Here is a 27,084-nt window from a genome sequence, read left to right on the forward strand (position 1 = left end):
GGTTGTCAAGAGGTCAGGTGAATATGGCCGATGAGGCAAACTTCATAACTCAGTTTGTTCAACAGGAAAATATAATGTAACAGACCCAACAAGAAAACTGTTGGAGAAGAACCTCTTCATAAATTAGAGACTTTTTTTTAAAGAGTGTAGTATTTCATACAGTTAATTTTTTTTAAGTTTATGGTTTCAAGTATTATTCTTAGCCTGACCTATACAATTCACTGATTAGATCTTAACCAGAAAGTGTTTTACACATCTTAATCTGTGGGTTACTGATTACAAGTGGGAAAAATTCTAAATATATTTATTTTAAAATTAAAATATTTATAAGCTTATATATGCACAGTTGATTTACCTATAATAGCTACTAGATGATAATATGTCTTATTTAGCATCTTGTACTTATAAACTTATTTAAAATATGTCATCGGTTGAAAATGTCCTTTAATTGCCTCTATAAACCTCTGAATATACAATAGTGAAAGTGAAAGTGGTAGTTGCTCAGTTGTGTACAACTCTTTGCCAGGTTCCTCTATCCATGGAATTCTCCAGGCAAGAATATTGCAGTGGGTTGCCATTCCCTTCTCCAGGGGATCTTCCCAACCCAGAGATGGTACCTGGGTCTCCCGCATTGCAGGCTGATTCACAAGGGTGCTTCACAGTTTAGACTTTCTCATTAATAGAATTGCATCTAAAGTAGAATCAACACAAGGCGTAGTAAAATGGAAAAAAAAATCACAGTTGACTGTGATATTTTTAAAAATTATCTTAAATTCGGCTAAGGAAATAGAGAAAAATTAGAACCATTAACTTAAAAAAATTTTATCTTGTGTAAATTAATTGGATAAAGCCACCTTCAAAGTTTAATACATTTTCTGCGATATAGATCTAGACTGAGCCACTGCATCGTGTTTTTTTTTTTTCACCAAAAGTCAATTTATTTTTCCTTCAGTTGAGAAGGAAGAATAATAATTAAGGTTCTACTTTCCAGTTTTGAAGGACTATATTTGAAAGTGTGAGGTAATTCCAAATCATGTGTATATATATATATGTATGTGTGTATGTATGTTTATGTATGTGTGTGTATCTTTAAACTGTAGGACTTGTTTACTAGCAGTGGAACAAGGACCTTATTATGATAGAGCCCACAAACGAACTGTTCTTGAGTATACAGAGGTATATTTAGAATTTGAAAAGAAATTTATTGAATTTACCTTTAGGGCAAGATTTGCCTGTTCAGTTTTAGTTTCTCTGATGTGCTATTCTAATGTGAATGTAGCATTTTTGGAAATTTTTTTTATATGCAGTGTGCTATTTTAAAATCTGTTTCAAATGTTATACAGTGTATGGTGTCTGTATGGCCCGGAGTAGTGTAGTGTTTTTATAGCCTTTCTGGTCAAAAGTTTTTGTCTTAAGTCATGTTACACTTGCCTTGCAAGTGCTTTATAGTTGCATTGTATGTATCTCACCTCATCAGAAAGCTGCCGGTTCTTTTTGCTGGAGGCAAAAGAGGGAATTTCAAGCCTATTAGTTTACTTGCTCTGTGCCAAACATCCAGTTTTCTGTTTTATTCATTAGTCTGTAAATAATAATCTGCATTAATGTTTTCCTATTAGTTGAATTTTAACCAAAAATATTTAGTATTAAATATTTAATTTTGCTTAATTTGATCTTGACCCCTTTCCCTACTTATTCAACCATTCAAGCTAATAGCAGCATGAAGGTGTTTCATATTCTCTCTTTAATTATGGTTTTTGTCTTAGGAAATTTCACTGGCAAATAGCTTCACCCCTTTTGGAATTATTAACTCTCTAAATTGGGAGGCTTCTTCTGACTGTTTATAAACTAACTTTAATGTGACAACTTCAACTATTGGTACTTCCAAGTCCACGCACACAGTGTGTAGTGAAAAGATCCTAAATGAGAAATCAAGAGATCTGCTTTTTTAGCTTTGCCACTCAGTGTGCATGAACCTTCAGACTGCCTGTCTGTAAAATGAAGGTGCCATGGTTCCTTAGGCAGAGCTGTGGACTCCAGAAGAGAGAATGTATGCAGAAGTCTTCTGTAAATTGCAAAAAAAAAAAAAAAAAAAGGCTCTTGTTATTGTACTACTATTATTAATATCATCATCATTATCATTAAAGATTTTTTCATTATAGATGAAAAGTTGAATTGTCTATAGCCAATATTGTACCAGTGATGAAACTGGCAAAGACTAGTTTTTAAGATATGTGAGAAGGTGGAAAATGTAGTGAATTTGCCCAGTCGCTCAGCATTAGTGAAAGACAGTTTTGGCAGAGGAATTACTTTTTCCATCCTCAAGTGTACTGTCTCCCTTTCCATAGAAACTATGTGAGGCAAGAAGTCATGTGTCTAAAACCTTTGAACCTAAAAAAAACAGAAAAGAAAAGAAAGCTCACCTTCAAAACAAACTCTGGAGGGGCCTGTAGCCTTGAGTGTAGTGCTGCTGCTGCTGCTGCTGAGTTGCTTCAGTCATGTCCGACTCTGTGCGACCTCATAGACGGCAGCCCACCAGGCTCCCCCAACCTTGGGATTCTCCAGGCAAGAACACTGGAGTGGGTTGCCGTTTCCTTCTCTAGTGCATGAAAGTGAAAAGTGAAAGTGAAGTCGCTCAATCGTATCTGACCCTCAGCAACCCCGTGGACTAAGGCTCCTCCGTCCATGGGATTTTCCAGGCAAGAGTACTGGAGTGGGGTGCCATTGCCTTCTCCAGAGTGTAGCACAGATTATCAATATAAACTGTTATGAGGCCCTGGTGAGCCGCACCCGTGACCTTGCTGACCCCGGTGCCCTGGATCTCGCACCACACACCTCAGGGAGCTCCCAGATCAGAAGCAGGTGTCGTCACTTTTGCTATTTGTCCTGGGGCTGCCCAGTGCTGCGGCTCACAGGCTCCAGGATAACTGCTCTCAGAGAACCAGGAAGTCACTAGACTGGCAGGCCAGTTCATTTACACTCTGTTTTACCAAGCTAGCACACTCTTCTTTTTAGTGTTTGTGACTGTGGTTAAGTATCTTAAAGTTATAGTCCCCTTATTCCTTTTATTTTTTCATAATTCAACAAACATTTATTGAAAGTCCTCTGAGTGACAGAGATAACCCAAGTAAGAGTCAAAGACCAGGTGTCTCTCTTTTTAAAAAAATTTTTATTGAATATTTAATAAAATCTTATTTAATTTTTATTGCATTTTATTATTTGATTTTTATTTCTGTTGTACAGCAAAGAGAATCAGCTATGCAGATACATATATCCCCTCCCTTTTGGAATTCCTTCCCATTTAGGCCATCACAGAGCACTGAGTTGAGTTCCCTGTGCTATACAGTAGGTTCTCATTAGTTACCTATTTTATACATAACATCAAAAGTGTCTATTTGTCAGCACCAATCTCCCAGTCCATCCCACCTCCCCTTCCCCATTGGTATCCATATGCTCTCTACCTCTGTGTCTTTATTTCTGCTTTGCAAATACGATCATCTATAGTGTCTTTCTAGATTCCACATATATATGTTAATATACAATATTTGATTTTCTCTTTCTGACTCACTTGGTGACTCTTCTTGAAGAACTCACGTATTAACGGGGAAAGGACCGATAAGAACATCATTACAATATGATGGAAAAAACAGCTATAGATTCCTTTGGTCCTAAATAGTCAGATCAGACTTTAGCATTACTTGACTCAGCATCTCAGCAGTGTCTCCAAGGACCGGGCTCTTGTCCTCCTCCTGTTCTACCATTCTCAGTGTTGTTATAAATAGGAAAACCCTTCCAGAAGACTTCTGATTTATCATCCAGAACTCATGTGCCATAATTGGGCCATATGTGTAGGCTCCCCCTAAGCAAATTGTTGGCAAGGGGCAGGAGACTTCCAGGACAGGCGGAGGCTCCAGGTCAGAGGTGGGCTCTCCTGATACTTGTCTGAGAATTAGACAACCAAGCAAAACCAGGAATTGGCAAACAGAAGAGGATGAGGAAATGGATTTTTGGAGAAAACTACCTACAAGAATGTGGAGGGGAGGGAGTGACCACACTGAGAAGGGAAGGCCGGTGGATGGGTGGGGAACTTCATAGAGGAGCTGTTACTTAAGCTGCTATTAAAAGATGTCAAATTTTCAGAATGGAGTGGGAGTGTGTAGTTGGGTAGGGCTAAACTCCAGGTAAAGTAAATAACTTGATACTTTAGGGAACAGCAATAATCCTAGAGTCCAGAGTATTGTTTATGCAGAAGAGTATAATGGGCAGTAGAGCTTCCCAGGTGGCTCAGTGGTAAAGAATCTGCCTGCAATGCAAGAGACACAGGTTCACTTCCTGGGTTGGGAAGATCTCTTGGAGAAGGAAGTGACAACCCACTCCAGTATTCTTGCCTGGGAAATCCCATGGTCAGAGGAGCCTGGTGGGCTCCAGTCCATGGGATTGTAAAAGAGTCAGACATGACTTAGTGACTAACAGCAACAATAACATACCGGGAAGTAAGACAGGAGATTGAGAGAATACATGAATGTTGTTTCGACCTGGTCCTGAAGGAAATGAACTCTTCCCCTCTTTTCATCTGTACATTCCTGTCTCTTCTTCCCATTGTCTTTGCCTTGCTCAGCTGTGTTTTGTTAACTTCTATATCCCCAGTAGTTACCGCACTGACTCACATGGTGGTGGTTCAGTACGTGTTTGTTGAAACTGAGCTGTGTCTGTGTGTGTGCTGTATATTGTTGTTCAGTCACGCAGTCGTGTATGATCCTTTGTGACCTCATGGGCTGTAACCCACCAGACTCCTCTGTCTGTGGGATTTCCCAAGCAAGAATACTGAAATGGGTTGCCATGTCCTTCTCCAGGGGATCTTCCCAACCCAGGTACTGAAACTGCATCTCCTGCACTGGCGGGTGGATTCTTTAACATTGAGTCACCAGGGAAGCATGTGTTACATATACATACATAAAAATTATATAACATATAAATAAACTGAGTTTTTTCATACCAAAGCTACAACTCATAGCCTTATTATTACTTTGTGCTTTTTTTAAAAAATGCTAAATATGAGTGTATGTTTGATATCATCTTTATTTTTATTGTTATCTAGGATGCTGGAGAAATGGTTCGCTCCTTCGTTGGTGGTTTGGAACTTGTTGTCAATCTACTGAAATCAGATAATAAAGAAGTGTTGGCCAGTGTATGTGCTGTTATTACCAATATAGCAAAAGATCAAGAAAATTTAGCTGTTATCACAGATCATGGAGTTGTTCCTTTACTGTCCAAGCTAGCAAATACAGTAAGTAATGCATCTTTTTATTTCAAAATGCATATTATCATAAGTAGTAGCAAAAACAATGAGCTCCAAATCTAGAGACCTGGATTCGAGTTTAATATCTGTCACTTATGAGGCATGAGATTTAGTAAATTCATTTAATTTCATTTAATTTCTCTGAGACAAGTAATCTTGAAAGTATACTTCAAACTGTAAAATGTTAATATGCAGAATCTTTGTAGAAATAGAGGCTATTTTTCACTTATCATTGGCAAGTAAAGGGGTGGCAAATATAAATGTTACTATAGAAGTGTTAACTATCGTATCACCATCATCATTATTATGATCTTTAAGATGATTATTCATGCCAACTTTAGAAGTTAAATGCTCCTTTCTAAGCTTAGCAAGCCTGTGTCGATGGCAGTCTTGAAAAGTGTGAAGTGAATGAAAGTGAAAAGTGAAGTGAAAGCTAGAAGATTTTGGCAATCACTGTATTCTCTATCCAGAGCTGTACCAGATAGAACAAGCAGCCTTCAGAGATAATGACTTCACCATGACCATAGATATTTGAGCATATCTGCCACTTGGCAGAAAAATCATGAAGCAGAAATTCAGTGATTGGAAGCCTGTTTGATCTAGAAGACTTTTGGGCCAGTCTAATACTGAATTCCTAAGAATATCTGCCAGTTCCAGTTAAGGACTCCCAAGTCCTTAATCAAGAGAACAGTGTAATTAATAAACAGAAAATTAGAGCATTATTCTGTTGTATTATACCTGTATGGGGTAATTACATCCAAAAAGAAGGATATAGTCTACATAAACAGTACAGAAGGGCTTCCCTGTAGCTCAAAGGGTAAAGAATCTGCCTGCAATGCAGGAGACCAGGGTTCGATCCCTGGGTCAAGAAGATCCTCTGGAGAAGGGAATGGCAATCGACTCCAGTATTCTTGCCTGGAGAATCCCACAGACAGAGAAGCCTGGCGGGCTACAGTCCATGGGGTCGCAAAGACTCGGACATGACTGAGCGACTAACACACACAAACAATCAGAAAGGAAAGTGGCGAACTCAGCACCTGCCCTTGTTTACTGCATTGTCTTTTCCCTCTTAGGAACCAAGGTATCTTGCTGATGTGTACGTATTCCTTGGGTGAAGAAGTAGAATGAATCCACTTATCCAAATTATCTGACAGGGTCCCTTAAGAATGTCCAATACTCCTTAATTATTTTTTATTATTTGACCACTTGCTGATCTGTAGCTCTGTGTTGTGAATAGACTTACTCAGAAGGAAATTGAGCCTTGAGCGAATAACTAATGCCCGGTACCTGATCACCTTTGCCTGCATGTATTCCATTCAGTTCATAAAAAAGAACCTTGATCCATCGGTGACCCCCCAAAATACTAGTTTCCATCAAGACACCAACTGTGTAGCCAGTGGGTAATTAACATCTAAGGGTGGTTCCCAACCTTTTTGGCACGAGGGACTGGTTTTGTGGAAGACAGTTTTTCCATGGACCAGGAGTGGGGTTTGGGGATGCTTTCAGGATGATTCAAGGGCTTCTCTGGTAGTTCAGATAGTAATGAACCTGCCTGCAATGCAAGAGACCCAGGTTTAATCCCTGGATTGGGACGATCTCGTGGACAAGGGAATGGCTACCTACTCCAGTATTCTTGTCTGGAAAATTGCATGGACATAGGAGCCTGGTGGGCTGTAGTCCACTGGGTTGCAAAGAGTGAGGCAGGACTGAGCAACTAACACTTTGACTTTTAAGCACGTTGGCGTTCATTGTACACTTTATTTCTCATATTGGCTTCATCTCAGGTCTTCAGGCATTAGAGCCTAGAGGTTTGTTGTTGTTCAGTTTTGGGGACCCCGCACCTAGAGCATAAACACCACAGGCTCATTGCGATGCACATACCACAGAATAACGTTTTCCTTGTGCAGAATAACGACAAACTGAGGCGTCACCTAGCAGAAACGATTTCACGTTGCTGTATGTGGGGCAGAAACAGAGTGGCCTTCGGCGAGCACAAGGCAGTGGCTCCCTTAGTGCGGTACCTGAAATCAAATGACACCAACGTGCACAGAGCAACAGCCCAGGCCTTGTACCAGCTCTCGGAAGATGCCGACAACTGCATTACCATGCACGAGAATGGTGCTGTGAAGGTACTGTTGGTCAACTTTGTGCGATAAGTTAAGTCAGTGTACGTTGGAAAGAAACTTAAGTAATGTGAAGGTTTTACTAGAACGGGTATTTGAACACACAAAATTACCCACTTGTTGCATCACGACTGTGGATGGGTTATGTGTTACCATTATCATGGTTTGTCCTGCAGAAAATTTGTGTGAAAATAGATTCCTTCTAAATCAAAGAATATAATACGTACTCAGTTAACTAAGTAATTGTTGCATAATTCGAATTGGATTAAACAAAACATACCTTTTTAGGGAGGGACTCTGGTGGCTCAGATGGTAAAGAATCTGCCTGCCGTGTAGGAGACCCCAGTTCAATTCCTGGGTCAGAAGATCCCCTGAAGAAGGGAATGGCTACCCACTCCAGTATTCTTGCCTGGAGAATTCTATGGACAGAGCAGCCTGGCGGGCTACAGTCCATGGAGTCTGAAAGAGTTGGACACAACTGAGCAAACAACACTTTTCAAACAAAATATATAGTGTGTGAACAATCAGTGATATTCATAATTCTGTTTAATGGTTTATTTACTTAGCACTTATATAGTAAATAGAGGCACCAACTACACAGGAAAGGAGCTGACAAACAGCAGCTAGATAGTCTTGCCAGTCTTACCCATAAGCAAAGAGCCAATTCAAAGACACTTTTTTAAAGAAAACAAACTGTGCGTCAAATTTTCTTTGCCTTTAACTAATATCCAGCAGGAAAGTCTCTGTGCATAGGCTTTGATGTATCTGTATGTTGGGAACTACCTAGAGCTTCTGAGTGGAGTATTTTTATGACAATGTACATAAAAATACTTAAGAGTACATGTGTAGCTTACAAGTATTAGGAAAAATTGGTTTCAGGTTACAGTTATTTTCTACAGCTTGTTTCCTTGTACAATGTAATTTTACTGTCCAGTGTCTCAGTTTGGAGCCTGTGATAGCCAGAGGCATTTACATTTTGAAATGTATGTCTAAAGTTAGCTTGATCTTTTAAACAAAAGCGAATAAAATCTTCAGTTAATATATCTTTCAAACTTATATGTGCTGAATATGAAGATAAGCCTGGTAAGCTATAGTCCATGGGGTTGCAAAGAATCGGACATAACTGAGCAGCTAACTTTTAGCTTACAAAACATCTTCAGAGGAATAAGATTCTTAAAATGCCAGTTGGTAATTTTTTGAGGTGATTATTTTAATTTATCCTTTAAGCCTATTAGAGCTGAAGAATATGATGTTAATTTTTCTGAATTTAAACCCGATTAAACCCAAGTGTGTCAGCTTTTCCGTTATAAATCCATTTTTACAGCACACAAGTTAGGCCATATTGATTTCTTCAAGAAAAAAAAAACTGGCATAAAAAGCACCTTTTAAACTAAGCACCAATTTTTTAAAGTTAATTATAAAAGATATACTGGAATGTTAACTTCAAGTTGCTAAAGAATGGTAAAAATGCCATCACTTCTATGTGATCATGTTCACACTTCAAAAAAGATTTTCTAACTTAAAATTATACATTCTATTATTGAATAAGTACAGTCTAATATGCATAGCCTAAAGACTTTTTAAAAAATTAAAAGCTATAAAAGTTAAGTACCTGGTAAAGGGTCAGACATATACCATGCTTAGACAATTGCCAGTTCCTTTAAGAAGAGAATTTCTAGACTACTCAGAATTCAGATTTAATAATGTTTACCTGTTACACTTCAATTTCCATTTATACCAGCTATAAATGCAAGTCTCAATTATTTCTTCTAACAAATCCATAGGTAATCTAAAATCATTTACGAATTGTGCTGTGCTGTGAAAAGTGTTGAAACCGTGTTCACCCATCCACATAGCTTATGTAAATCAAAAAGTAGAGTAACAAAAATGATTAGGGTGAGGGACAGGATAGAGAACAACAAAGAAAGTTGGCTTTGTTGCCCTTGAGACCCCTTCCCAGGTCCGCTAAGGGTGTCTTGAAGTTCTCTCTGCCTTGCTCACCTGCATTCCTCATAAAGGATGAGTGTAAATATATGCTTCTTATAAGCTTATTGTAGGCTGCTCTGTCCTGACACAGAGACTGTCTTTATGGTGGGCTCTTCCTCATGTAGCCGTGGGGGAAGCCTGAGGACCTGTGTCTCCCTTCTTTGGTTTTAAAGAGTTAAAATTGTGGATGATAGTGTACTGGGTGTTGGTAGAACCCAGTGGGGTTTGATAGTTTCTTGGATGTGAGGAGTAAAGGAAAGTGTTGAGTCAAAATTAACTCCAGGTTTTGGGCTAAGTGAAGAGGAAGTTTCCATCAAACAAGACAATGCAAGAAAATATAGGCACTTGTTATTCAGTCACCAAGTCCTTTCTGACTCTTTGCAACCACAGGGACTGCAGCATGCAGTCTCTTACCATGTCCTGGAGTTTGCCCAAGTTTGTGTCCATTGCATTGGTGATGCCATCCAACCATCTCATCCTCTGTGACCCTCTTCTCCTTCTGCCTTCAATCTTTCCCAGTGTCAGGGTATTTTCCAATGAGTCGGCTATTCACATCAGGTGGCCAAAGTATTGGAGCTTCAGCATCTGTCCTTCCAATGAATATTCAGGGTTGATTTCCTGTAAGACTGACTGTTTTAACCCCCTCACTGTCCAAGGGACACTCAAGAGTCTTATCCAGCACCACAGTTCAAAAACATCAGTTCTTTGGTTCTTAGCCTTCTTTATGGTCCAGCTCTCATAGGCATATCCGGGTGTTACAGTACCTGCAGTCAATGCATCGCATTGTATAATTGCTAACATGCTAACATTTCTGACTTCAAATGTACGTAAACTTTATCCACTAATTTGGCAAATGCCTGACTGTTTTTGTTCCTGAATGCATCTCATCCTCTGTTGCCCCTTTCTCCTCCTGCCCTAAATCTTTCCTGGCATCAGGGTCATTGTATTTCATATTGTAAGTAATTTAGAGATTTAAAGACATACAGATGGCCAGCAGGCACATTAAAAGATGCTCAGCATCATTAATCATCAGAGAAATGCAAATCAAAACCACAGAGAGATAACACCTCAGACCATCAGAATGGCTGTCGTCAAAAGACCACAAGTATCAAGTTTGGCAAGAATGTGGAGGAAAGGGAAGCTTTGTGTACTGTTGGTGGAAATGTGGATCGATGCCGCCCTTGTGGGGAACACTATGGAGATTTTCCAAAATGTAAACATAGAAATACCATATGGTCCAGCAATTCTACTTCTGTGTGTATATCTAAAGAAAATCAAAACACTAATTTGAAAAGATACATGAACCCCAGTGTTCATATCAGCATTATTTACAATTGCCAAGATAAGGAAGGAACCTAAATATCCATCAACAGATGAATAAACAGGATGTCAGTTCAGTTCAGTTCAGTTCAGTCACTCAGTTGTGTCCAACTCTTTGCGACCCCATGAATCGCAGCATGCCAGGCCTCCCTGTCCATCACCAACTCCCGGAGTTCACTCAGGTTCACATTCATTGAGTCAGTGATGCCATCCAGCCATCTCATCCTCTGTCGTCCCCGTCTCCTCCTGCCTCCAATCCATCCCAGCATCAAAGTCTTTTCCAATGAGTCAACTCTTCACATGAGGTGGCCAAAGTACTGGAGTTTCAGCTTTAGCATCATTCCTTCCAAAGAAATCCCAGGGCTGATCTCCTTCAGAATGGACTGGTTGGATCTCCTTGCAGTCCAAGGGACTCTCAAGAGTCTTCTCCAACACCACAGTTCAAAAGCATCAATTCTTCGGCACTCAGCCTTCTTCACAGTCCAACTCTCACATCCATACATGACCACAGGAAAAACCATAGCCTTGACTATGTGGACCTTGGTCGGCAAAGTAATGTCTCTGCTTTTGAATATGCTATCTAGGTTGGTCATAACTTTTCTTTCAAGGAGTAAGCGTCACACACACAATATAATGTATGTATATATACATAATAGAATATTACTCAGCCATAAAAAAGAATGAAAATTTGTCATTTGCAACAACATGGTTGGATTTGGAGGCTGTTAAGTGAAATAAGTCAGACAGAGAAAAGCGGATACTGTATGTTATCACTATATATGGAATCTGAAAAAGACAACAAATTAGTGAATATAAGAAAAAAGAAACAGACTCACAGAAAACAAACTAGCGATTAGCAGAGGGGAGAAGGAAGTGGGATAGGGAGAAATAGGGGTGAGGGTTTAAAAAAGTATTAATGCAAACTGTGCTTAGTTGCCCAGTCGTCTCTGACTCTTGGCGACCCCATGGACTGCAGCCGTACAGGCTCCTCTGTCCATAGGGATTCTCCAGGCAAGAATACTGGAGTGGGGTGCCATGCCCTCCTCCAGGGGATCTTCGCAACCCCAGGATCCAACCCAGGTCTTCCGCACTGCAGGCAGATTCTTTACAATCTGAGCCACCAAGGAAGCCCATTAATACAAACTACTATGTATAAAGTAAATAAACTACAAGGATACATTTTGGTCTTCCCTGGTGGCTCAGTGGTAAAGAATGCATCTGCAATGCAATAGTTGCAGGAGACACAGGTTCAATTCCTGGGTCAGGAAGATCCCCTGGAGGAGGGCATGGCAACCCATTCCAGTATTCTTGCCTGGAGAATCCCATGGACAGAGGAGCCTGGTGGGCTGCAGTCCATAGGGTCACAAAGAGTCGTACACAACTGAAGTGACTTAGCGTGCACACATATATTGTACAGCACAGGGAATATAGCAAATATTTTGTAATAACTATAAAGGACTATATAATCTTTTCAAATTATGAATCATTGTGTTGTACATCTGAAACTAACATAATATTAACCATTGACTATACCGCAATAAGAAGTTTTTAAAAAGTACATAGGACAGTGTATGTAGGTTATATGTAAATACTACATCATTTTATATAAGGTACTTGAACATCCATGGATTTAGATATCCACGGGAGTCTTAGAACCAATCCCTGAGGGACAGCTGTGTAGTTTTATTTCCTAGACCTGCAAACACTCCTGTAGCAGCTGCTTCTGAGCAATGTGGACAGGTTCCTTGACAATTACCAGAGTCATCCTGTCACACTGTTTATAAGTAGTTTATTCTAGAGTTAGCTGTTTCCCTGTACAATTTCCTCAACAGTAGCAGCTGCCATTATGTACTGTATCTGTCTCATGCCAACTGGTCTGTATTCTATAGTAACAGCAAAGGAGCAGGCTTGAGGGTCTGGAATAGATTGAGTTCAGTTTCTAATGTGTTCCATTCAAACAGTCAGCTTGAGTTTTAGGTCTAGAGCAATGCTATCCAGTAGAAATGTAATGTGAGCTACATGTGCCATTTTACATTTTCTAGTAACCCCAGTTTAGGAGAAGGTAAAGAAGAAAGCAAAATTAATTTTAGTAATATATTTTATTTAACCCAGTATACTCAAGATATTATTTCAACATATAGTCATTGAAATAAAATGCTAATGTTTTACGTTATCTCTTTTTTGGTACTAAATCTCCAAATCTGGTGAATGTTTTTACATTTATGATACATCTCAATTTGGACTGGCCATGTTTCAAGTTCTCCATAGGTGGTTTAGTGGTTTTCTTATTCCACAGCATCGGCCTAAGAACAGAAGAGCAGGAAAATTCAGGAAGTGTCACTGGAGAGGTATTGAGTCATGATGGAGGGTGGATAAGATGTTTTTGGCAGAGAGTTTAGAGAAGCCTGGGAAATGTCTACATTTTCAGTCATGGAGCCTGTAAACCATGAGGAAGAGCCATCACAGTGAATTTAGGAAGTCAGCAGGCTAACCAGGAGTTCTGGGAGCCAAAGAAAGAACAGGTTACCAAAGGGTTTGTGTTTAAACACGCTAAGCAGTCAACAAGGATTTCCTAATTCAGTTATGATGAAAAATAATCCTTGTGTGCTGTCCACCTGAAACTATCATAACATTGTTAACTGGCTATATTCCAATATAAAATAAAGAGTTGTTAAAAAATAATCCTTGCAGTAGAGCCTCTCCAGGTTAAAATCTCTTCTATAGGAACTAGTGAATACCCTGCTCTGATGGATACAATGGGACAGGAATAATCCAGTTCTTATCCTTTTATGGTTTCATGCAGATTTCCTTCTCCAAGTATCAGCCCCACGGTCTGTGTCATCACAAAATCTTGTGAACACGGAAGCAGAGCTGTTGGCGACTCTATTGAAAATATAAGACATCCAGGAGATATATCAGTCATTTGCTGATCATAGCAAAACTGTAACATAAGAAAATGATTGAAAGAGGGGAAGAAGTTGCAGAAAAACTGAGCAAGACAAGCCCTTTCCTAAGACAGAAAAGTGATCAAATAGAAAGATGATGAGTACCTTTAAGAGGCATGCAACTGCTTTCTCCATAGTGACATTGGGTTTGTTTATGCAGATGTCTATACCAGGCAGATAAAAAATACCAATATCTTTCTGAAAGGCAGGAAATTGAAGAGGCTGCAGAAATGCAACCTGGAGTAGTCCCAGCAGTGGCAGAGTAAGGGAAGAGTGCTTCTATCTGAGTAGGGTTCCAGTAAGTTAGGTTTTAGTTTATCATATTTAACTTTAATATTATTCATGTGTCAAGTTTTCCTCATTTTATTTTTATTTTTAACTTACAAATGTAATAGCTTTATTAACTCTATGTGTAATTAACATATATATGTATATAATTAAAGTATATTATTTGGTCAATTTTGACATTTATATGTATGTACTATGCATACACACACACATATACATGCAGACACAGACACCCCCCCCACACACATGAAACTATAAAAATATCAAGATAATGATGTCCCAAAGTTTTCTGCTAGCCCTTGGCAAACCTTCGTTCTTGCTCCGCTCTGTCTTGGGGCAACCACTGATCTGCTTCCTATCATTATAGATTAGTTTTCATATGTTAGCATTTTCTAGACTTCAACATAATTAGGGTCATACAGTATGTGCTCGACTTTTTGTTTGACTTCTTTCAGTTCAGCTGAATTGTTTTTATCTTCATCTCTGTTCCTACATATATCACTAGTTCAGTCTTATTGCTGAGTAGTATTCCATTGTATGGAGTACCACAATTTGTCTGTCCTTTTACTTGTTGACGGGCTTTTGAGTTATTTCCCATTTTAGGTTATTACAAACGAAACTTCTGTAGATATTCACGTCCAAGTCTCGTATGGACACATGCTTTCACTCTTCTTAGGTAAATACCTATGAGTGAATGGCTGGATCATATGGTACATGTTTAACTTTTGAAGAAATTGCCAAATCTATTTTCCAAAGTGTTCATGCTGTTGTATATTCACACCAGCAATGTCTGGGAGCATCCCTACCAACACTTGGTATGTCCAGTCATTTTTATTTGAGACGTTTTGATAGATATGTAATGATATCTCATGGCTTCAATTTCAATTTTCCTAATTACTAGTAATATAGAATATCTTTTAATGTGTTTATATGCTAGCTCCATAACTCCTTTGAGAAAATGTTCACATTTTTTGGCCATTTAAAAATTTCACTGTTTGTTTCCTTGAGTCTCAAGAGTTCTGTATGTATTCTGGATACAAGTTCTTTACCATAGGTATAATTTGCAAATATTTTCTCCCAGTTTGTAGCTAGTTTTTTTAGTCGCTTAACAGTGTCTTTTAAAGAGTAGACATACTTAAATTTGATGAAATCCAATTGATCTTAAAAAGTGAATCATGCATGTGGTGTTACATCTAAGAAACCTTTGCCTAACACAAGGATTTTCCATGTTTTCTTCTGCAAATTTTACAACTTTGGGTTTTACATCTAAGTCTATGACGCATTGTGAATAAATTTTAGTTTATGATGCTAGGTGTGAATTGAAGTTAATTTAGGGAAAGGCATAAGGACATCATTTGTTGAAAAGATTTCCCTTTCTCCACTGATTTCTTTTGCAATTATAGGGAAAGAAATCAGTGAATACATATCTGTTTTGTTCCCTTGTTGTAGTCATCTATATTTCTGCCAGTACCACACTATCTTCATTACCACAGCTTTGTAAAAAGCTTTAAAGTTACATAGTCTAAGTCTTCCTACTTTATTGTCTTGAAGTTGTTTTGGCTATTCTGGTTCTTTCACATCTCCATACAGACTTTAAAATCAGTTCATAACTTTCTACAGTAAATGCTTCTGGACATTTTTGATTGGAATGACATTAAATCTGTAGATCTTTGGGGGAAAATTGATACCTTAACAATATTGAATCTTATGACCCATTAAAAAGAACTGTGTTCCCATTAAATTAGATCTCACTTTAAATCTCTCAGCTACATTGTAATAGTGTTCATCGTATGGGTTTTTCACATCATCCCTATGTAATCAAGCTTTTTTGATGCCACAGTAAACAGTATCTTCGAATTTCAATTTCTGTTGTTAGTTGCTATTATATAGAAATGTGGTTGATTCTGTGTATTAATCTTCTATCCTGCAATCTTGTGAAACTAACTTATTTATTTACTCTAGTAAGTTTTTGGAGATCTTTCATATTTTCTGCCTTGACCAAGAGTAGGCAAACTTTTTCTTTAAAAAGTCAGATACTAAAAAAAAGTCAGATATTAAATATTTTAGGCTTTATGAATGGCATATAGTCTATATTGCAGATTCTTCTTCCTTTTATTGTTGCCATTGTTGTTATTATTTACCATACAAAAATGGGAAAGCCACTCTATATTCTGTAAGCCATACAAAAACAGATTGTGGCTTGCCAACTTTTCACATAAACAATCTTGTCATCTCAAATAAAGGCTTTCTTCTTTTCCAATCTGGATGTTTTTATTTCTTTTTTTCCTGATTGCATTGGCCAGAAAACTCTGCATAATGTTGGAAAGAAGCAGTAAGACCAGATGTCTTAGTCTTAAGGTGGTGCATTCAACCTTTTACCATTAAGTTTAATGTTAGCAGTGGGTCTTTCAGAGGCAGTCTTTATCAGGTTAGGGAAGTTCTCTTCTATTACTACTTTAATGAGAATTTATCAGAAATAGATGCTCATTTTGTCAAGTGCTTTTTGTATATCTATTGATATCATCTTATAATTTTTTTTTAGTTATTATGGAGAATTATATTCATTTTCATTATATTCATTTTCAAACCCAGCATTCTGAGGTAAACCCACTCTGTTGTGATGTATTATCCTTTTCATACATTGTTGAACTTAACTTGCTGACATGCTGCTTATAGTTTTGCATTTATATTTGTTTTTATAGTGTTTTTTTTTTTTGCTTATAATGTCTTTCCTTTGTGTTGCTATCAGGATAATGCTGACTTCAGTGAATGAGTTGGGAAGTATTTCTTCCTACTCAATTTTCCTGAAGAGTTTTATAGCCCTGGGATTATTTCTTCTTTAAATGTTTGGTAGGATCCAATTTCTTTAATCAATAAAGGGCTGTTCATGTTATTTCTTCTTGAGTGAGCTCTGATATCTTGTATCTTTCAATGAATTATTTCATTTCATCTAAATTGTCAAATGCTTTGGCCTAAAGTTATTTAAAGTATTTCCTTATCTTTTTAATATATATAGAATCTGTAGTTATAGCACAACTTTCATTCCTGATATTGGTAATTTCTGTCTTTTTTTTATCCTGATCAATCTGGATAGAAATCTATCAATTTTATTGATCTTTTCAAACAACCAGTTTTGTTTCATTGATTTTTCTCTAATGCTTTTTCTTTTATTGATTTCCTTTATGATCTTTTGTATTACCTATCTTCTGATTACTTCGGGGTCTCATTTTCTCTTCTTTGTCTAGTTTCTTAAAGTGGAAACTAGGGTAATTGGTTTGATATCTTTATTGTTTTCTAATAAATGTTACTTTGTTGTCCAAATTTTCCTCTAATACTGCATCTCAGAAGTTTTGATAAGTTATATTTTCATTTTTATTGTTTCATTTCATAAGTTAAATTAGAAATACTTTATAATTTCCCTTTTGATTTCCTCTTTGGCCTGTGGATTATTTAAAGATGTGATGTTTAGTTTCTAAATACTTGGGGATTTTTCCAGTGGTCTTCCTGTTATTGATCCACAGATCCTTCTGTTATTAAATTATAAATGATCCTTTATATATGATTCTTTCTGTTATTAAATTATAAAATTTAATTCCACTGTAGTCAGAGAACACACATTGTATGACTTTTATTTATTTTTTTTTTCCAGAGTTTATTTTGTTTTTTTTTTTTAATTTTAGTTTTTTATTTTTTAAATTTTAAAATCTTTAATTCTTACATGCATTCCCAAACTTGAACCCCCTCCCACCTCCCTCCCCATAACAACTTTCTGGGTCATCCCCATGCACCAGCCCCAAGCATGCTGCATCCTGCGTCAGACATAGACTGGCGATTCAATTCACATGATAGTATACATGTTAGAATGTCATTCTCCCAAATCATCCCACCCTCTCCCTCTCCCTCTGAGTCCAAAAGTCCGTTATACACATCTGTGTCTCTTTCCCTGTCTTGCATACAGGGTCGTCATTGCCATCTTCCTAAATTCCATATATATGTGTTAGTATACTGTATTGGTGTTTTTCTTTCTGGCTTACTTCACTCTGTATAATCGGCTCCAGTTTCATCCATCTCATCAGGACTGATTCAAATGAATTCTTTTTAACGGCTGAGTAATACTCCATTGTGTATATGTACCACAGCTTTCTTATCCATTCATCTGCTGATGGACATCAGAATTCTGGAAATAAAAGCAAAAATAAACAAATGGGATCTAATTAAAATTAAAAGCTTCTGCACAACAAAGGAAACTATAAGCAAGGTGAAAAGACAGCCTTCTGAATGGGAGAAAATAATAGCAAATGAAGCAACTGACAAACAACTAATCTCAAAAATATACAAGCAACTTATGCAGCTCAATTCCAGAAAAATAAACGACCCAATCAAAAAATGGGCCAAAGAACTAAATAGACATTTCTCCAAAGAAGACATACGGATGGCTAACAAACACATGAAAAGATGCTCAACATCACTCATTATTAGAGAAATGCAAATCAAAACCACAATGAGGTACCACTTCACACCAGTCAGAATGGCTGCGATCCAAAAATCTGCAAGCAATAAATGCTGGAGAGGGTGTGGAGAAAAGGGAACCCTCCTACACTGTTGGTGGGAATGCAAACTAGTACAGCCACTATGGAGAACAGTGTGGAGATTCCTTAAAAAATTGCAAATAGAACTACCTTATGACCCAGCAATCCCACTTCTGGGCATACACACCGAGGAAACCAGAATTGAAAGAGACACATGTACCCCAATGTTCATCGTATGACTTTTAAAACATTTCAGACTTGTTCTATGTCCCAGAACATGGTTTGTCTTGTTAATATTCTATGTCCACTGGAAGGAAATGAGTATTCTGGTGTAGTTGGGGTAAAGCGTCCTATAAAGTTTAATAAAGTCGAGTTGGTTAATATTGTTGTTCAAGTATTCTACATCTTCACTGATTTTGTAATTATTTGTCCTACCAGTTATTGTGGATTTGCCAATTTCTACCTGCAGTTCTGTGAGTTTTTGTTTCCTTCATATTTTGATGCTCTCTTATTAGTTGCATAAACATTTAGAAATAGTATGTCCTATCAATGACCCTTTATCACTATGACATAATTTTTATCTCTGGTCATATTTTTTGTTTTGGAGTCTACCTTTTCTACTTTTAATAGAAACCCTGATATTTTTTCTTAGGTTACTAGTAGCATGCTAAATTCTATAGGTTTTTCTATCTATTTATTTGTTTGTATGTCTTTGTTTAAAGTGGTTATTTATATGCAGCATATAGTTGGGACTTGCTTTTTTATTCAAATCACAGCCTCTGCCTTTGTGGGAGATGTAACAGGGAGAGCCTATACTATTTATTTACATTTAATGTACTTTTGACATGACTGGCTTTAAATACATGATCTTGCTTGTTTCCTCTTTTTCTCGTCTGTTTTTCTTTCCTTCTACTGTCTCCCCTTGGGCTTATTAAGTTTTTTATTATTCCATTTAATCTGTTTTGTCACCTTACTGGTTATGATTCTTTGTTGTATTTTAGTATACATATTTACATTCAGTATATATATATTTAATGTATATAAAGTATACATATTTGATTCAGCATAGTAGTGGACTTCAAGTTATAGCATACATAGAAACAGATAGTCTAAGAATCAGACAGCATAAGTTCATTTCTGTCCTCTCAACTTTTGTGCTACCATTGCCATGCCCTTGAGTCCTGGTGGTGGTGGTTTAGTAGCTAAGTTGTGTCCACCTCTTGTGACTCCATAAAATCCGCAATACATTGTTCTCATTTGGGGCTATAAGTAGTTGCCGTTGACATATATTTAAACCAACAGGAAAAAAGTACTACTTATTCTGTTCTGTAGTGCAGATTTTCATCTGGTGTCCTATTCTTTCTGCCCAAAGCACTTTTAACATTTCTTAGAGTACACTTCTCTTGATGATAAATTCTTTCAGCTTCTGTTATGTCTATAAAAGATTTTATTTTGTCTTTGTTTTTGAAAAATATTTTTGCTGGGTGTAGAATTTTACACTGACTTTTTTTTTTCCTTTCAGAACTTTAAACACATTGCCCCATTTTATTCTCACTCGCCTTATTTCTGAAAAGAATCTGCTGTCATCTTTATGCTGCTTCAAAAAAATTTCTTTTTTCTTTGGCTGCTTTAAAATTGTGTTATTTCCACTGATTTTGGGCAACTTGATTATGATGTGCCTTTGTGCCTTTTTTTTCATGTTTCTTGTGCTTGAGGTTTGTTGAGCTTCTTGGATCTGTGGGCTTAATTTCATCAGATTTGGAAATTTTTGAACCACCGTTCTTCAAATATTTTCCTTTTCTCCGTCTCTTTCTACTGTCCTTGGAAACTCCATTTCCACTGATATGTGGCTGCTTCAAGTTTTCCTACAGCTCCCTCCCATGGTGTTAGATTTTTTAGTCCTTTTTCTTTGTGTTTTAATTTCTGATATTTCTTTGTCCTCAAGGAGAATTTTTTTGCAGTATTAATTAGCGTTTATTTATACTCAGTGAGTTTTACATTTCAGATACGATAATTCTCACCTCTCAAAATTCAGTTTGAGTCTTATATCTCTATTTAATATGGTAAGTCTTCTCTCTGGCTTCTTGCACGTACAACATTGAGTTCTATTTATAGTTCTAATATCATTTCTGGGTTGCTGTCAATCGATTGACTTTTCTATTTATCATGAATCATTGGACATCAGATCATGAGTTGTTAATGTGTTGAGTATTGGATATCTTTTTCTTGTATTTATATAAGTATCCCTGAGTTTTGTTCTGGGGTGCAGTTGTGCAACTCTGACACAAGTTGGTCCTTTCAGTTCTTGCTTTAATGCTATTTAGGAATAGAGTAGGTCTCATTCTTCCCCACTTCCCAGGCAAACGATCCTTCTGGTTATTCTACCTGACACCCTGTAAATTATGAAGTCTTCTTCTCTGAGGCACTGTTCCTGACTGTGTATGAACTTCAGAGACTGTTCTATCTTTCAGGTGGTCCCTTCCCTGTCCTTGAGTAGTCTCCCAACACACAGGTGATGATCAGTGCTGCCCCGGAGGTCCAGGGGCACTGATGCAGGGAGAGGTCTTGCCTCTCGCCTCTAGTAACCTGCCCTGCAGACTCAAGTCGCCATAGTCCCCTGACTCCCTTCTCTGACTCTCAGCTCAGGGAGATGGCTGAGCTGTGTGTGCATTCTCTCTTCCTGTGCTGCACCCTGGAAACCCTCTCCAGGCAGCAAAGTCTCTCCAGGCAGTAAATCTCCTCAAGGCAGTAGGCTGGGAGACCCTTTAGGGCTCACCATTTTTGTTTCTCTTTTCTCAGAGATCACTGTGCTTTGTTTGCATCTGATGTCCAATGACTTGAAGGCCATTGTTTTTTTATATTTTTCCATTACTTGAGACAGGAAAGCAAATCCAGTCTCTATTACCCTATCTTGGCACAAAGCAGAATTCTTATTTTCCTTTTAGATTTTCTCTTATGTAATAAATTCGTGGAAAGTGATAGCTGGCAGAGGCAAGTTGTCCATTTTAAACACATGTTTTACAGATGAGAAAACAAAGAGCCAGGTAAGTGAAGTTCCTGAAACTGCACAGTCAATAGAGGTCATAACATCATTAATGATTGTGATGTCTAGTTGAGTGTTGTTTCCACTAGATGAGTGAATTTCAAACCATGTCTCATGACCCTTAGAGTTCCCGGGGGGAAAAATCAGCACCTGGTAGTCAGGCCCCAGGAAGCAGGGCAGGCAGGGTGTAGTCACCCATGTTAGTCAGAGCAGTTATTTTTTTCCATTTTGTGTATTAAACTTGTGTAGGAGATTGCTTCATAAAAGCTTTGGCTGCTTTAAAAAGAATCAAAAATTGCTGCCTGAAGCCATGTTGTCCTTTAATAGTTGTTTATGCAACCTAATAGGAGACATCCTCTTCACATTTATTTTGCACTTTGCTTTCATTTGATAGAAGGTTTCTAAAATAAGAATCTCTCCAGTAGAAAATAAGAATTCTAATCTTAATTCTTCGTATTCTAACAAGTACACTGCATATAAAAACCTGATATGAGAAAGGCTCTTTTTTTTTTTAGTCTAAGTTTCCCTTGGAGAGCTTTAGGCAATGCCTTTGCCCTTGAGGTGGTCAGTGGTCTTTCAACCATTCAGGTAGCATCTGGGGAGAACTGACTGTATCTCAGTGGGTCTGAGCTAACAAAGCACGTGTCTTCTTCCACACCAGCTCTGCTTCACAGGAAGGAATCCACCCTGTGTCTGCTCACTCACTCTCCCCACCTCCCCCGCAGCCTCCCTCCCCTCTACAAAACAATCCACCGCCTCTTGAAAGCTAAAGGTGGGACAAGATGAGAGGATAGCTGCACGTAAAGCAAAAGCACTAGATAATAATGAAAGTCATATCATTTTCATTTATTCAGCTTCGTATGTGCAGATTCTATTCTAAAAGCACATTCACATATATTCTTTCATTCATTTTTTGCCACTAACCAGTGAGATGGGAATTGTCGTTTTTCTCCCTTTATAGATAAAGAAACAAAATCTCATAGAGGTTAAGTAACCTGCCCCAAATCATCCAGGTCATGAGAAAGAGGGACCCAAGGAATCTGGTTACAGAGTCTGTTCTGTTCACCCCCCTTGCACAGTCAAGTTGAAGCCCCGCCAGTGCACACCTGGGTGTAGATTCTGGCACTGAAGGCTGTGTCTGAAGGACTGAGTCTGCTTGAGAAACTGCTTTATGGGGCAGAGTAGCTGCTGGGGAGGCATGAACAGGAATGGGACTTGGCAGAGAACATGCTTGCTTGTGGTGGTCGAGTGCCTGCTCCTAAGCCTAACCCTCACATCCTTTCTTGAATTATGTCCAAAATGCTATAATTTTCTCCTTCGTTTTCATGATTTTCCAGCCTCTCATGCTGCCCTTGAAGCTCTTGCATATTCTTAATGTATTCCAATTAAACATTATTACCAGAAAGAATTATAGTATGTAAACTTAAAACCAGGTGATTTTGTGATTTAAAATATTACATTTCTAATCTTTGAAAGTGAAAGTCACTCAGTCATGTCTGACTCTTTGTGACCCCATGGACTATACAGTTCATGGAATTCTCCAGGGCAGAATACTGGAGTCTTTCCCTTCTCCAGGGGATCTTCCCAACCCAGGGATTGAACCCAGGTCTCCCACATTGCTGGCGGATTCTTTAACAGCTGAGGCACAAGGCAAGCCCAAGAATACTGGAGTGAGTAACTTATCCCTTCTCCAGTGGATCTTTCTGAATTGAACCGGGGTCTCCTGTATTGCAGGCAGATTCTTTACCAACTGAGCTAGATATTAATAAGGGTAGCTGCTTTTACCAAAGGTAATAATATATTAGTTAATATCAGTTAATTTAGTAATGTGTCTGGCATTTTATGCTCTGTGTGTATGTATATACTTGACATTTTTAGAATTAAGAAAATTGAAATGAAAATACAGTTCCATTAAGCTTTGTGCTGAATTTAAACTTTTTTGCTAATCTACAGCAAGTTTTTAGGTCTACATGAGGTATATTCCAAACTTCCATGATCTTTGTATTGTTTTTACTTTTAAAAGCATCTCTTACCACCAAGGGGCATACTTCTAGGCATTATAAATACTACTAATTATGACACTGTAAAAGGAGAAATCCCTAATCAAAGAAATTCAAGATCTAAGTTTAACCTGGAAACTTGGGATAAAAGTCTCAGGCCTCTTAGCATATCATGAATAAGAGTGTCTGTTCTTAAAGTCATACAACATCTTGTGAGTCAAAACTCTCCTATCTCCTCACCCAATATTCTGAGTATCAGGAGCAACCCCACTCCTGGGCCACCTGAGTGTACTGTGGTCCATTACAGCATCCTGTCCCAGAGCATGGTCCACAGTCTGCCCATCTCAAAGCAATATGGGACTTGTTAAAAAACGCATATTCACTGGTCCTTACCCTAAATTGACTGACACAGAGACTCTGTAAACAATACCAGGAAACTGTATTCTAACCAAGCTCCTAAGGTAATGGGGAAGCACATGGAAATTTGAGAACCACTGATCCACTGAGGGTACTAGACCATCACTGCCATTTGTCATCCCCTGACACTCAGAACTCAGCCTCTTCAAAGGTAAAGTTAGAGAGCCCCGATAATGATGAATCCTTCGCACCCACAAAATGCTGGTTGTGCACTCGGAATTCTCTGGGGTGTGATATCATGGTGAACAGGAATCATGTGGCTCCTGTCTGTGTGAAATTAGGGAGAGCAGGCAGTTGTGGAACTCTGTTTTCCAGGACCTCTGCCAGTGTGAAGACAGTCTATCTAAGATGCTTTATTTGTTCCTCATCAAAGACAAGGCAAGGGGGACTTTTTTATTATTAACTTGTAATTTATTTTTGGCTGCACTGGGTTTTCACTGTGGTGCACAGGCACTTCGCTGCTGTGTGCGGGCTTTCTCTAACTGAGGCAAGTGGGGGCTAGTCTCTAGCTACATTGGGCAGGCTTCTTGTTGCAGTGGCTTCTCTTGTTGCAGGACACAGGCTCAAGGGTGCTTGGGCTTTAGTAGTTGTGGCGCAAGGGTTCAGTTGCCCCTGGCCTGTGGGATCCTAGTTCCCAAACCAAGGATTGAACCCATGTCCCCTGCATTGGCAGGTGGATTCTTAACTACTGGACCACCAGGGAAGTTCCGACAAGGAGGACTTTCTGCTAATATTATAAAAATAAAATTTCCTTTAACTGAGACAAGACTGAATTTATGTGTTACCTGCTTTAAAATACCATCTTCAAAGTTTGCAGCTTTGAAAATAGGAATGTAGGATCTGACAGTGTGCCAGTCCAGGCCAATCCAGTTTAACTTAATTGCCTTTGAAAGGATATCAAAGTGTATGTTGTATGATTATCCTACAGAATAACCTTTTTTTCCTGTCATCAGAAAAACACTCAATATTTGTTAATGGACAAAACTGTGGGGCCTGGAGGCAGCTGGCTGGGGGCCCTTCCTGGCTCTCAGCCTCTCCTGGCGCCCCAGGACTAAGGGCTTGTTATTCAAAGTGTGGTCCCAGGCACAGAGCGGCACAGGGTGCTTGTTAGAAAGGCACAATCTCAGACCCTATTCCAGACCTACTGGATCGGAGTCTGCATTTTAATAAGATTCCCAGATGATTCGTATCACAGTTAAGTTTGAGAAGCCTTGGATAAGGCGCATCCTCTCAGGCAAACTTAGAAAAAGAAACCAAACAATACTGCAGTATTCTTGCCTTTACCGGCTATTCCAGTTTGTTGTAGCTTGAACACATTCTGCAAAGTTGACTTAGATGTAATTTTTATGTGATTATAAAACTTTTTTCTATAAATTGCTAAAATTTCTGGTTAGGGATCAGAACATGTGGTCACTATAACTTTCCTAAGCCCTTCTTGAGTATTTCATATATTTATCCCAAACCACCATTTAAACAAGAAAATCCTTAAATCTCCTACTCTCCATATAAAACAACCTTTTATTTTCCCCAGCATTGCTGACTTCATAGTTGAAAAGGACATCCTTTTGTTCGAATGCCCTGAAATTTGATGAACTAGTCCACGTTTAGTCCACTAGTAATCTTAATTTGTTAAGTTTAAATGCTAACATTTATAGCTACCTCTCAAGTAATCATGTACATGAAGAGCTGCTTTTCATCAACCAGTTACTTTTCTACTCAGTTACACTGTGGAGCGTACCACAGCATCCACTACAATGGTGTTCATCCACTGCTGTATTTTCCAAGGAAACAAATTATTATTATTATTTATCCAGCTGAATCTTTTCCTAATCCTCAGGATTTTCACACACAGATTTGTGTGCAGATGGGCTCTTTCTATTTTATTTTTAAGGCTTTATACTCCACAAGTAGCTTCAGTCTATTTTCTTTTTTAACTATGACACCAGTTTCTAATTTATTCCAGATACGGTTTTCTAGTTCATTTTAGATACCGGTTTCTTATTCTAGGGAATATATATTATTTTATATATGATTTCAAACATTTGGTCACAAATTATACAGTATTTATCCAACTTCTGAAAAATTTGTGAATGGATAATTTGAACATGAAGCATTTTTTTTTTTTTTTTTAGAATCCTCTACCTATTAGAGTCAGAATAGTGAAAGTTGCTCAGTCGTGTCTGACTTTTTGTGACCCTGTGGACTATATAGTCCATGGAATTCTCCAGACCAGAATACTGGAGTAGGTAGCCTTTCAGGGGTTCTTCCCAACTGAGGGATCAAACCCAGGTCTCCCACATTGCAGGCTGATTTACCAGCTGAGCCACAGGGGAAGCCCAGAGTGAGAATGAGTTAGGTCTGTTACAAATGGTGCTTCTCTGAGCATCCTTGACATAACTTTTTGGTGGACATAAGCACAGACCAAGTGCTATAAAGAGGGAAACAGTAATAGTGATAACAGTTGCTTGCAAGTCCATTTTCATTTTAAATTTCACCAGGTAATTTGGAGTCATCCATTAAATGAAAAATTAGCAAATATTAGACTATTAGACTCAATAATAAGAGATTGCAGTGCTTTTCTTAGACTAATGATTAGTTAATATGAATAATTGTATGTATTTTTATAACATACATTACAGGATAATCTCTTAAAATTGCTGCCAATGACGTAGTGTTTTCTGCTGGGCTAGATGCTCTGTTCTTTCTCTCACTGTATTCATAGTCACCCCAGGATCCCGACATTACCATGCCTGTTTTAAAGATTGGGAAGCATTAGTTCAACAGTCTCAGTGATGTGCCCAATGTCCCATGGATAGAATGTCCCATAGGGAGAATGTAGGATCCATTTAAGATTCCAGAAATCACAAGCAACACAGCTCAGATAAACTTGGGCTCCAAAGGAGAACCATAGGCATTGTGACAGATCTTATGGGCCAGAAAGCAGCAGAGCCTAAGATGCTGTAGCATTTGTAGCATTCAGCATTTGTAGCATCTTTTCTTTCACCTGTGTTCTCACTTCCTTTCTGTGTCTGTCTCGTTTTATTCTTTCTCTGAGAGTTGTCTCTGTTTTTCCACATTTGTCTCCACTGTTTCGACTAGGTTTGCTCTGCAGTCACCCAGGGAGGCCACATATTATT

At 38.2% G+C, this 27,084-nt stretch overlaps 1 protein-coding gene across 4 annotated transcripts in view; it reads left to right on the top strand.

The window, feature by feature from the left end:
* The window catches only part of ODAD2 (outer dynein arm docking complex subunit 2), a 172,856-nt gene that overhangs the window by 117,465 nt on the left and 28,307 nt on the right, over nucleotides 1-27,084 (top strand). For 3 of the 4 annotated variants that reach the window (XM_015099632.4, XM_042230650.2, XM_060397454.1), the window contains 2 exons: nucleotides 5,096-5,284; nucleotides 7,204-7,425. In XM_015099632.4, the coding sequence (XP_014955118.1) occupies nucleotides 5,096-5,284; nucleotides 7,204-7,425 (411 nt within the window). Of the gene's footprint in view, nucleotides 1-5,095; nucleotides 5,285-7,203; nucleotides 7,426-27,084 lie in introns of those variants that run through there. The other variant, XM_060397453.1, reaches the window with a different exon arrangement.

The sequence above is a fragment of the Ovis aries genome, chromosome 13, assembly GCF_016772045.2.
Source record: "Ovis aries strain OAR_USU_Benz2616 breed Rambouillet chromosome 13, ARS-UI_Ramb_v3.0, whole genome shotgun sequence".
Classification (NCBI taxonomy): Eukaryota; Metazoa; Chordata; class Mammalia; order Artiodactyla; family Bovidae; genus Ovis; species Ovis aries.